Below are 13,450 nucleotides of genomic sequence, written 5' to 3'. Positions count from 1 at the left end.
GTGAATGTGTGTTGACTCGCACGGTCCCCCTTTCCCCCACCAGAGGGCAGCATTGTGCTGCACAGAGAGGGGCAGGATAACATCAGCGGTGAGTCAACTCTTCCCCCGAGCTGTGGGGCGGGTCCCCTCCAACCAAAAAAATCCTGTCTGTGAACTCTTCCTGCAGAGACTAAGTGTTGCAATTGATTCCAAGCACAAAAAAATACACGTATATCTCTTCACGTACACCGGATCACGCGGTTAAAGCCGTTTATGTGGACCTAGTTCACACTGGCCCCTTTGTCCTCTCCTAATTCATATACATTTGTGTCAAATCTGTACTTTAGTATCTTACAGTGCCAGGATCAGTCTATCCACTGTAACTGAACATCATATAGAAAGGCCCTCTCTGATAAAGGACAAGATCTTACTTGCAGCTGGAGCTCCATCTTAAACACACACACACACACGCGCACACAAATTGCAAAAATATTTTGCTTCTGCCAGCTACTTTGATCAGTCATCAAGCACGAAAGTCTCCTCAGCGGGAGGGGCGACTTATTTTGCTCCAGGGGCCAGATCAGCCTGGTTGACTTCTGATTTCCAGCAGAGAGGACTGAGGGAGCAGGAGGAAACTTTTGAACGCTCACCCACTCGTGTTTTAAAGATGCCGCACAAGAAGAGGGGCCACGGTCACCACAAAAAGGAGGAGGCGAAAGAAGTAAGTTTTCTCTCGTCACTACATGGCAGTGCATACGGACGGCTTCAGAATGCGTTTAAAGATGCAAACAATCTCCAAAACACCCAAATGACGTATTGCAACACTGCAGGAGTTTTCACGGGAGTCCAGCACATAGGTTGTAATCCACTGTCATCCACGTGTACGAGTAGGAAACGTTTTCTGTGCATGTTTTGGAGCGGTATGTGACGTGTAAAGTGTTGCAAAATGGTTGCTGGATGTTGCTGCTGTAAGTTCAACCCTGCTGCAGATCGATTAACCTTGTCTATGAGTCAGCATCATCGGTCAATCGACATATCAGCTGCTGCCATTGGCTGAACAGCTATTGATGGTCGTGTTTTCAGAGGCGCTCACGTCCACATCTGAAACCACAGAAGCATCAGATCAAACTGTTTGCCCCCCCCCCCCCCGTCGCTTTTAGCTGGGAACAATCACAATAGCAGCCGAGTCTGTCAAGTTCAGTCTTTGGAAATGTGTGTGTGTGTGTGGTGGAAGTGTGGGGGTGGTATATATATGTGTGTGTGTGTGTGTGTGTGTGTGTATAGAACAGGTCAGTGCTTGATTGTTCTTTGGTAATATGGGAGAAGCGCCAGAGACCCTGCTGGAAAAGACTGAATTTACTGTAATCTGTCTGAGTCAGAAGAAAGAAGCACACAGATAATCACCCGGAGTGTGTGTGGGGAGTGGCACACTGTTTGGGAAGGCATGAGAGAAAAGATCCTGTGGTGAGGCACAGGAGAGAGTGGCAGTACAGGGCTGAACCTTTTATTTTCACTGTCTTCGCCTCCTGATCCCTCATGGCGTATGCAGCATACTGGAATAGTCTTGTGAGTACTTCTGCTACTTTTCACCCTCCTTCACCCTCTCCTGTTTGACCCTCTGGCAATACACTTTAATCTCTCTCGAGTAGAACTTGGCACCAGCAGAGACGCTGCATGTGTGCTTTTACTGCTGAAAACCAGCACGACTAGTACGAAAGTACCTGAGCTCTGCTGAATGCTCTTTAAAACTTGGCATAGGCTGCACACGAGAAGCTTTGAATTGAAATAAATTGTTGTGAGGGCTTTGCCCATATTCTGTCACACACTCACGCTGTGTTTATATAGGAGGGTGTGTGACTGTTTAAACTGAGGTAGGCTTCAACACGCACACTTCTTTCACCTTTGAATTAGTCCCAGTTATTCCTCGAGGTGAGATGGAAAGAGATTCAAGTGTATTGTTTTGAAAGACAAAACAGCTATTATTGCTTACACCTAAATATAATACACTGCTAACATGTTTGATCGGAGCATGTTTGCTTTTTATTAGTTGAATTTGGAAGACTTTCACAAAACATGTTTAAAAAAAAAAAAGCCTTCGCACTTACAATAACAAGCTGTGTGTGTGTGTGTGTATGTGTGTGTGTGTAGCAAGGAGGAGCAGCTGCTGCCCCACCACTTGAAGGCCATCATAGTAGCAGGTCTTCAGCCTACTGTCCCTCTGCAGGGTCCTACTATGGCAAGGTACTGACTTCCCCTCTTCCTGCTGACTCACACAGACACGCTGCTGAAGCTTCTAATCCTTGGGCTCCCTTGATAAGCACATTGGGTTGTGGTAGATTTTCAAGACTGCCTTATTTAAGTGATATAGTTTTGATTAAAAAAAGACAACAAGTAGATTTGAAATATGTAACTAACTTCCCTCTCTAATTGTTGGGGTCATTGGGGGAATTTTAGGACCCTAAAAAAGGGGGCTGCACGTCAGAAATCCTTGAATAACTGCTACATACCTGCATCACCGCAGATGAATGCATACTGTTCTGAAGTAAAAAAAACAAAACAGTGCTGGGTTGCATTATATACAGTATTTGTGGAGGAAACTCTAGGTTTGTGTTTGTCTCCCTCTGCTGAGTGCAGTCACGCCTGAGAGTCTGTGAGCTGGTGAAATGCTGATTCCTCAGATAAGAGCTGCCTGTCTGTGAACCTGCTGCCTGAGAAAGTTATTTGAGTGTTCGCGCTGTTAATGTGGAGGAGCCGCCGACCCTCACTATTAGCATGACTGCTTTTTTTTTTTTACCTGTTGCCAAATATCGAAACTTGGTCTGGTTCATTTTGAGTTTTTGATGACCTTGCACAATCTCATCTGTAGCCTTTATTAACCTCCTGTATTCTCACTGAGCACTTGGAAAAATGGTCTTCACTCAGACTCTTTAACTCATGTGTGCTTTCAGAAATCCCTGAGCTACTTTTACCTTTATTTGTAAAAACTTTTATCTTTCCTTGGAATTTGTCTTCATCTCTTTAGAAAGTGTAGATGTAATTTTTCTAAGCTAATTTTCAGGCCAGCTCCTGCCTGACCTCTAATGTTTATTTTCTGGTGTCTGTCTACGTGGTGTAAAAGTTTACAGTTATGTATCTGCAGTTGTTAATCGTTAATACGTTTCCTGTCTAGCTGGTGCCCTGCCTTCTCTCTGGGAACAGGTTCCTACGTTTGCGACCCAGTGTGTGAGGTGGTGATGTGCAGAGTTGGTAGATGTCTGAACTGCTCTGGTGGAGGTAGTGGTGATGGTATTACGACATGCGTCTAAATATAAAGAAGAGCGCCAGTTTAGCAGAGGAGTCCAGTTACGTATGCACACTTTATGTGGCACTGTCATTCATTCACAGGTAAAACTCCTATCTTAAACGTTCTGATTACACAATCAGGTGTTCCTGTCACTAAATCTGATTGTCTCAAGTCACAGGGGTGGGAAAAAAAGTAATTAGCAACACCACCATACCTCAAACAGGTGATACAGGTTCATGTGGTACATGGGGAGGTTGCAGAACAAGATACGATTTAGATAAGATTTTTGTTTCACCAGCCAGTTTTGCCGGCCGGGTCATTTGGCACTCACACATCAGTAAAGGTGTGCCTGTCCGGCAGGGAGTGTGCTATGCTGTGGTGGCCTGTGCGAAAGCCTGTGCAAGTAGTATGTACATACTGCAGGGCTGTGTATGTGCCTGCGGTGTGCATGCTTTGCCTTTTTTAAATCCTCAGGTTCAGAAAAAGGATAGAAAAGCAAACTTGCATGACTTTGTTCCATTGCAGTGTGAACACACCGGCTGATCAGATGGAGGTTTCTTGTTTGACAACAACCCCCCACCAACCCTTGGGGAGGCACGCCCCACAGTTTGAAAACGTCGGGAATGCAGTATATCAAGGGTTTAAGGACCGAGGGTGTCGTGTGCTGTACAACAGTTAATCGTTTTTCACTAATTCTATGAAATTAAATTGTAATATTAAGATATTGCATAACACATTTTTATCAGTGCATCAGATAGGTCTACTGGTGTGTGTTTTAATAGTCTTTAATCATCCGTGTCCACTGATATTCATTTATGTCTTAACTCTGTAAAGACAGCCAACAAGGGTGTGGTCTCTTGCCACAGTTTCAGTACCATATTGCACCTACTGTAGTGTTACAGGTTGCACTACCAGCTGTTCAGCCACAAAGCACAATAATGTAGTTAATGTAGACCCTTCCATGCTCACAGCTACCATCTGGACATTCAGTTTTTAGCGACCGTCCGGCCTACAAGCTGCACAAAACAGGAGTATCACGTCCAGCTGGTTAAAACTCAATAATAACAGAGTAAATTATTTCCATGTTCTCTTGAGGTGTGCTGCTAAAACACTCGTAAGTGAAAGGCTCGGCTGCCAGAGTGCAGGTCGATTCCATCGCAGTGACTCACTCAAAGGCAGCATTGTCTGCAACGCCCCACCCAAGAGCTGCCCAAAGGGACGCACAATACACCCAAGTCATAGGTGAGGTAAAGGTATGGCGGGAATTGCACTTTGCACTCGCATTGCCTCTGCAGTTGATCTGAAGACAATGGCTTCAGATACACCCGAATTTACTTTCCCCACACAGTGCTCATAATAGAAGGTAGTATAAAATGTATCGCTGTCTTTCCATTTTGGTAGTTTGCTGAATATGTTGTTCAAACAAACAAAGTGAAGCTTCTCTCTTAAATAAAAGACACCGTAGTGTGAAGGTTCAGAAAGCCAACACCCATGCTTTTAGCTTCAGTAAATCTATTCATCATGTGCTCTGTAGAAACACTCCCTACATTTTTGTTTCGTAAATACATTTTTTTGCTGCTGCCCGGGCTGTTTTCATGCACAGAATGATGATGAAATCCCCTCCCTTTTGCCACAGATAGCACACTCTTTCATTGGCTCAGGCATATTGAATGATAGTTAACAGTTTGACCTGGTGACCAGATGTTGAAAGCGTTTAATCGATATCATCCCCTGCTATTATCCTCAAGAGGTGAAGCTTGACAGTTTTCAGCACGTAGTTGATGCAGATGTAATATAAAACTGAAGTCTGGCCCCTCCCTTTATTTTCACAGGCATCTAGGCAGCCAGGGTGGTTGCACAAGCCATCTTTTATTGCTGCGTGTACATAACAAGTGTGTACATAAGTGCTCAAGGCCTGTAGATCATCGCAAATCTGGGTGTGTGCTTGTTGATAAGTAGCTCGGGTATTGTCTCAGATAAAACTGAAGGTGTTTTAGATTCACTGCAATGCACTGCAAAAAAAATCCTACACATCTTACACAGTCTTACATATCCACCCATGCAGGCATATTTTTATGCATGTGTGCCCTTGTGTGAGTGAGTGAGTGTGTGTGTGTGTGTGTGTGTGTGTGTGTGTGTTAAAGAAGTATCTGTTTCCCCTGAGAAGCAGCTCAGATGTGGCCCCTCATCAGGTGGGTGTCAGTCCACGTTCAGCTCACTTCCCTTTATAGCCCTGAGAGTTACAGCCCGGCCTCTTGTGACTTCCACATCTGAGCCGTCCCCTTTGCTCCCTCAGCTCCCAGACCACGCCCCCCCTTTCGGTCCCTCTGCCCTCCCCCTCTCTCTCTCTTTCCCGTTCCCTTCCCTTCCCTGTGTGTCGGAAACATGCTGCAAGCCGACAGACAAGGCAGAGGCTGACACACGCACACACCAACACACACTCACACACACTCGGAGGCACTTTTTAGCCAACATGGGCCAGATACTGAGCTGGATCCGAGGCCCACGGGACGGCCCGGCCCTGCAGGATGTGGCCGTGGAGGAGCAGGTGTGTGCCAATGTGTGCTATGTCTGTGTGTGTTTGTTTGTGTGCTTGTGCCATGGTATGTGCTGAGCAGCTTGTCAGAAAGTATCCACGTGTGTTTTGTTTTGTAAGTCAGCCTGACAGTATAAAGGTACATGTGTTGATAATGGTCCGTTGGCAGTGTTCAGTTAGTCTTGTTTGTACTATTGTTTTGTCACTAATGTTTAACAAAGGACTTACAGGGGAAGCATACATAAGGAGGAAAACTGTCTTGGCTCCAATCCAAGTCAGACCTCTCTCACTCTCTATCTCGCTCTGCTGGAATGTGAAGCTCCCGGTCTGCCGACACAAACTCTGGCTCTGAACTCACAGAGCCAGAGTTTGTGTCGTGAAGGAGTGAGATATTAAACCAAGGCTGGGACAAGGTCTGCAGTGTTTGCCACCAGTTGCTACAAGCACCAAACCACAGGGAACGAGGATAGATCCCTGTCAGTGACGGTTGTTTCCAATGAGATAGGCGTGTTTACCTGATTTTTATTTTCATAAAGAAGAACATAACGGTTGGTGTTTTTCAGGACAGGGTTTGAAGCTTTTAGGTCTCGCCCCAAATAGCATTCTCCTGTGATAATCTGCAGCAGCACATTGCGGAATCTGAAAGGGTGTGTAGCTGGAATAAGCTTAAGTGTTGTTTTTTTCTTTTCTTTGCACAACTTTGTATCCTGTAGCCTCAGTGTCATCTTTTATTAAATTTTCACACGTCTGGCAGGGAAAGCGGCTGCGTGGTGGTATGTGACAGGTCTACATCGGCTGTCATGATGTCAGTCCTTTGTTATCAGGGCTGTGTTTGTTTGCTCTGAGTCATTTTATGTGTTAAAGGTTAAATAGCAAACGTATCCTGGGAGGCAGATAGCTCTTCAGACTTTTGGTGGGAATTTTTTTTACTGTATTTTGGGCGAAAGATTCCCAAACTCTGGGCTGCAGCAGTCGGCCTCCCCCACAACTCGCTGTCGTTTGGCACCACAGTCATTAGACTGACAGGAAATGGCCACTGCACATCTATAACCATCAGAACAAAGTGTAAAAATGACAAGAAGTCAATAGGTGAACACTTAAACACACACGTCCAGAACACTTCCTCACTGTCAAACACACACACACACACACACACACACACACACACACACACACACACACACACACACACACACACACATTACGAGCTGAGTGGATGTTGTACATATCAGTCTTGACATTTGACACTTGTGTTTGCATGCTGTGATATAATTGACCATCTATTTATGATTGGTTTCCAATTTACATAATGTGTTACAGCAGTATTCAACACCTACTCTCTCTCCTCAATATCTCTGAACCGAGCGGCATCGTAAGTAAACAGTAGCACTGTTTTAGTACAGTTGTCATGTTTTAAAGTCCTTTACTTAAGTAAAAGTAACAGTGCCACAGTGTAGAATTACTCCATTACAAGTAAAAATTGTTCATTCAAATGCGAATGTGAAAATGTGAAAACAATGTGACAAGAGGTCGCTTGTAGTGAAGAATCTGAATCTGCTGCTCCCCTCGGCTTTATGGAGCTTTATAGTGAGTTTCAGCTCATTGTTTAGCTGTCTGGCCCTCAACTTTACTGTTTTGGTTCACTCTTGCCGCTCTCTTAGCTCATTATTTTCATCTCTAGCAGGCTCTAAAGCTCTAAAAACTCACTGTACACTACCTGCTCAGCACCAAACAGCAGGCAGACACAGTTAGCAACTAGCAGGTGAATAGTTGAGCATGTAGCAGCTAAAGAGACATATATTCCTGTCAGATATTGCTCCGTAACTGCTGCATGTGTAAATAAGCAGCTGTTTGCTAACAAGTTCGACATATCACCTTCCCACACTGCTTGTTTTTATTCTCGGCCTAAAGCACCAAGTTGGGCTTCAGTACTGACTCCACAGACTCATTTGTCCAAATGAAAGTCTGTTGTCATGCATGAACACTTTTCCACTGTCAGGAAATGACAAATCAAATTGAGTTTTCCTCTGTTATGCCTTGTTATAAATCATCACAGACCAGCTGGATTGGTTAGCATGAGCCTGTGAAGATGTCTGGATACTGAAGTTCAAACTCTCTGCTCTATTTGGAGCCGCGTATGTGCAAAGTTTTTGAATGTAAGGAATCAAAAAAATGAAACATAAAATGTTTTGAATGGTCTGAAGGCAGGAGGGAATCAGCTGTATCGATGAGATGCTTCAGCACTACTTAATAAACCCCCAGGCTGTGTGTGTTTGTGCCAGAAAGAGAGGGAGAGCGCACTGTGTACATGGGAGCATAAATACACAGACATTTTTGTTGACACATATCCTGTGCAGCTAAATATTATCCCTCCATTTCCTGTAAAATGTGTTTTTAAATGTTGGGTGTTTATCCCGTCGGAGGGCTGCGTGTTATTTCCCACCGACTGGGACTTGTCAGATTTCTCACTTCACTGTCAGTTCGGCTGCTGATTCAAACGTCGCTCTCAAGCTTTTACATCAGTTATATAAAAGCAACTCCGGGAGAAATTCCAGACCTCGGGGCTCACCTGAGAATGTGCTTCAGCGAGACGTTGTTGTTCAGCGCCAAACTCTCTCTGAACTATTGTCCTGCTGTCTGTTTACATCTCCTATGCTTGAGGAAAATCTGGTGCTCGCAGCCACATGATGTTTGTCCTGACAAGCGAGGATAGGTAATGAAGACCCAGCAGCCCGACGCTTTCTGGAAATTGTAATGTGATATAATGATTCAGGTTCTTGGTACTGCTTCACATAAACACATGAACGTGGCAAGCTAAAGGTGATGATGACATGTTAGCAAGCTTTCTCAACTATATCTTGGTGTTATCTTGTGCACCAAAGATTGATTCTGTCCTATCCTGCAATGTGAGGCAAACAGCGTGAGGCTTTTTTACTCTGCAGATGTAAGACACAGGCCCCATCTAACATATACTGACAGTAACAGTAGTAGGGAAAGGTCCAAATTTTCTTGTGTGTGTTTCTAGTATGGGATGAAGTGTGGGTCTACAAACAAGGGGGAAAGTGCCGTGCTAAATTTAGAGATGATACGGGGACATCTATAGTTTACTGTAAGTGTGGGGGATATGGAAGCACACGGGGGAACCGGAGAGGGAGAGTGTCACAGGGGTCACTATTTGTATTTTCACCGAAGAACTAAAATAAAAGTGGTTCAAACATTTTGATTCTTTTCATCATTGTAGCTCTTGTTGTTCAGAATATTGATGCACAGAAATCATTGTTCTACAATCATGTGTTATAATGTTTAAAAAGAAAGACAAACTGTGATTTTTAAAAAATAAATATATGAAATATGGCTGCCTAGACAATGAGAGGAAACATCTTTGACAATAACACTATTGTTTGGTCTACAATGTTCACCAGTGATGTAAAGAATATGTGATAAGGGCTCAAGTGCTTGTTTGGGCTGTGTTTTCCAGAAGACTCTAGCCATGTCTTTCTCAGCACTCCAAAATTATTATATAAAACAAATTGAGAAAGGACAAATGTTTTAATAAAATGCATTATTCATGTTTCAAATATCCTAATGACCTTGATGATCTCCATGGTTTCCACTCTTTCACAAGTCATAACAAGATGAAACTAGTCACACACTAAAGCTAGCATCTTAGCTAATTGGCAGCATTGTCTGACACAATGCAGCAGATGTTAAAGGTACTCCAGCTCTGACAAACTTGGTGCCTAATAAGTACATGCTGTACTGTGTGTAATGATAGCTGCATTCATTGATTTGTTTGTCCACGAGGGGTCATAAGACATATGATGGCCTTATAAAGTTGATCGGTCCAAGCTTGTTTGCTGAAAACGGCTGCCTGCTGCTGCAGGAAACAGGGCTGGTGAGAGTCGTAAGACTCAACCGCACAGTAAAACAAAAACAATGACCTAAAACAGGCTAAAAAGCTCTGCAGAGATTCAGAGCTGGGTGGTGATTCTCTGCAGGTTCATCAGGTTTGTCAGTGACTCCATTAGAGGCAGTCATTTTATCAAATCGACTACCATCTCGGGTTTAAACCTCGTCACTGTGTTTCTTAAAGGAGTCTTAGTCTGGTTTGTCAAGTTATCCATGTTGCTCCTCTCCTCTGCATTATTCCTGTTTCTGCACAGTCAGCAGACATGTTGACAACAGGTTTTTCATTTGCAGGTTTTAAAAGATTCCCTGTAACAAGTTCACACTGAGTGCACCGATTCCTTCTGGCAGCTACTGTTCATAATCAGACAAGACGTGATTCACACATTGTTTTATAACCTCCAGAGCGTTTTGGCAGAACATGCCTCGATCCCTCTGTCTATCTAACTTCTACCAGTATGTTTTCAAACAAAAATAGTTTTCACTGCGATCTCTTGCCATCAGAAGTATACAACATCAGTCCTGTGCTTTCTCACAGACTTGGTTTAAGAAACATGATACCTTACAGCCTCCCACTAAGAGTTTTCCTGTGAGCTCTGAGAAACAGAATCAAAAGTTCAGACTGGAAACCCCCCCCCCCCGTTTCCAGCTTCACCGATCTGATTGGCCAATCCCTCTGGATGGGCGCGTCCTCGGTCTGCTTTAGCTCATTAGTTGTCAACAAAGATAAGTGTTACCAGGGGTTACCAAGTAAGGCGTTTGGATCCAGTCAAAGCATGCATGTTTTCTTACACATGCCAGCTCTCTCTCTCTCTCTCTCTCTCTCTCTCTCTCTCACACACTCTCTCACACTCACACACTCTCTCACACTCACACACTCTCTCACACACACACACACTCTCACACACACACACACTCTCACACACACACACACACACACACACACAGAGTCAAAGACACAAAAGCAGAGGGCAGGCTCTGTTGTGTTTTTGGAGTCAGTCGAGAAGATTTATTTTGAAAGGTCCCAAAACAAACAAACAATATTTCTGCCAGGGAGATGCCAGGCTAAGGATTATGCAACAGGTTGGGGAGATTTGTGCAATGCCTACTTGTCCCTTTTAAGATATTTTTAGACCAAAAGAATGAGATAAAAGGAATTTAGAAACAAGTCAGACCCTCATTCAGGATAAAATACTGAAAATCTACTGTCATTTCTGAACTCGGCGTCTTTATTCAAGGTCATAATAATTCTGTGTCCTTTAATCATCAGCTTGCCTCGGCTGATGTTTAAACAAGTCTATTCATGCATCCGAGAAGAAAAAAATGTTTCTTATACAGTAGCTGTTTCTTTGCTTTAAAAAGCATAACATATATATATATCCAGGGCCAGTTATTTTCATCATGGCTAAAATCTATTTTGCTCAAAAATAACATTTTGTTCCTTTGCTTTGCATTAGTTCATGTTGTATTGCAGTATGATAGTGCAGAGACACCTGTGGTGCACATACAGTACTGTATCCGCCAGTCTTGTGTTCATTCAGCCTACACAGCAGTTTCAGATAACATCCCTACAATCCTCCATTCATTTTCAGCTACGTGCTGTGGGTATTTTTAGACACAAGGGGGTGCTATTCTGTCAGAGCCCTCCCCTTTTAACATGTCAGACATGTTTTCTGGTGTGCAGTGCTTTATCTGAGAAGTACTTAAAAGTCTGGATTCACTTCAGCAGGCATTGAACTATCAGCTAATCAGTGACTGCTGAAAGTGTGTGTGTGTGTGTGTTTGCTGAGAGGGGAAAGGTTACTCTGCCACGGTTTTCTAAAATTCTTACATAACCTCTGGCTGCTGTCCAGACTAAAATTGGGTTTCCTGTCTGATCCTTTGTTCAGGGGGCTACTTTGAAGAGCTGTGAAGGCTAGAGAGAGAACGTGTCTGAACTTGTGCTGATGATCACATTGTTTACAGCATCTTCCATCCAACTGTGCTTTCCTTAAATTCACAGTTCTTCTTCTTCTCTGCTCTGGCTGTGTTTGGGTGTGGTTTGGGCTACATGTGATGTGATCTCCCTCCTCTTCTTTTCTTTCCAACCACAACGTACACTCTGTCTCTGTTGTTCGAGTGACTCTGCAGTCTAGATTCCTAAGCAGTGAGTCTATCAGACACACCCAGAGGCTGCCAAACAACACTGCAGCAGCAGATGATATACTTCTGCCTAATCGCTGCTTCTAACTTTAACTCTGCCTCCATTATAACGCTACCTGCGAACATCTTGATGTAGGCCATCATGTCTGTTATCGAACTGCAACATCCCTCCTCGCAAAGCCCGCCCTGACCCAGCCCAAAGTTTCCCTCAAGCCGACTTATTTATTTTTTCCTGGCAGGCAGCGAGCAGTGGGTGGGTCTCTGTGTGTCTGACTGTCCAATCTGACTGAGCCTGCTCTGCTGCCTTGCGGCCGAGGAGGTGGAGCCTGAGCAGCACAGGCTTGTTGTGCCGCTTCCAGAAGGGAGGAGTTTGTCACAGCTGGGCATGTGTCTGTGTGTATGTGTGTGTGTGTGTGTTTACATATGTGTGTGTGTGTGTGTGTGTGCATGCATGCGTGTGTGCTTGACATACAGTGTTTCCACAGCGGGAATCTAAGGTGAACCAGCTTCAAGAGAGCATCTTGGTAGTATACAGAGCATCACATACAGAGGATACACACTCACAATCAAACCTATGGTATGTATCTTGGGCAGTATTTCCCCTTCATGCTCGCTCTTTTGTAAATTTCCTTCCTGTTTGACAGATACCTGTCAGATCACTTTGGCGGCTGTTGTATGGCAGAGCGGTGGTTACAGTCAGACAGATGAAGGCTTGTTGTTCATGTGTTGGCATCTAACAGCAGTTCACCATTTTGTTTTTTTGTGCGAGACAGCAGATTGTGTCAAGTCAAGGAAAGTTGGCAAAAGGACTAAAGATTACTGTGTTGCTATTATTGTTACTTTTATGGACCCAGAGAGCAGTTGTTGCCAAGGGAACAACGAAAGGGGATCCAAATAAACAGTAAACAATCGACTGCATATGTGTACTGAGGGATACTGCAGTAAAGTTCTTAATTAATATGTCATTAATGCTTAATGTGGCTTTGACCAAGTCCTCTGACAGTATCCAGACTTCTGTCAACCAGAGTTTGTTGCTTGTTGTTGATTTAAAAAAAGCATTTTTGCACCTGATAGACAAGTATTGTACAAATGCAGTGAAATGCAAGATTAATGCTTGTGCATTAAAAGGCGGATGAATGAAAACCAAACAGAGAGAAGTAACATAGAGTACAGTGTGATAAACTGATATATGAAACCAGTACAGCGTATTAAGTGCACAGTGTCAGCACAGATAGCCTATAGTTTGACTGATGACATCACTCCTGAGTTTGCCCAGCTGTCTGTTTGCTCTTGAAATCTCCCCTGCAGCAATAATATTCATGCTCATGCAGCTCTGCACTGAAACCTCAGTCTGAAAACAGTTTCATACTGCTCCACACTCTTGCCTCTGCGGCTTTCATGTCATTTCCAGCACCGAGCCGAGGTGATCCATATTATCACCAGTGACCATTTAGACTATTGCTAAAGGGCTATTTTGGAGTCGTAGCAGCAGCTAGCTAAGGAGCCGTTTCCAGCCATATTCACATGTGCGTGTCTGTGGTTTGTCGGGGTGGGGCCCAGCATTAGTCATCATTTTCATTACAGGCACAAGCTACTGCTTCAAT

The 13,450-nt window shown here is 43.9% G+C and overlaps 1 protein-coding gene across 10 annotated transcripts in view; it reads left to right on the top strand.

The window, feature by feature from the left end:
* The first annotated feature begins 564 nt into the window (after positions 1–564).
* cast (calpastatin) overlaps positions 565–13,450 on the top strand; it is a 34,971-nt gene continuing 22,085 nt past the window's right edge. For 7 of the 10 annotated variants that reach the window (XM_070902099.1, XM_070902096.1, XM_070902098.1 and 4 more), the window contains exons 1-2: positions 1,470–1,545; positions 2,128–2,220. In XM_070902099.1, coding sequence (XP_070758200.1) covers positions 1,516–1,545; positions 2,128–2,220 — 123 coding nt within the window. In that variant the 5' untranslated portion in view covers positions 1,470–1,515. Of the gene's footprint in view, positions 701–1,469; positions 1,546–2,127; positions 2,221–5,658; positions 5,811–12,289; positions 12,424–13,450 lie in introns of those variants that run through there. The other 3 variants (XM_070902095.1, XM_070902094.1, XM_070902097.1) reach the window with 3 other exon arrangements.

The sequence above is a fragment of the Enoplosus armatus genome, chromosome 3, assembly GCF_043641665.1.
Source record: "Enoplosus armatus isolate fEnoArm2 chromosome 3, fEnoArm2.hap1, whole genome shotgun sequence".
NCBI lineage: Eukaryota > Metazoa > Chordata > Actinopteri > Centrarchiformes > Enoplosidae > Enoplosus > Enoplosus armatus.
This window is presented reverse-complemented; position numbering and strand designations above follow the sequence as displayed.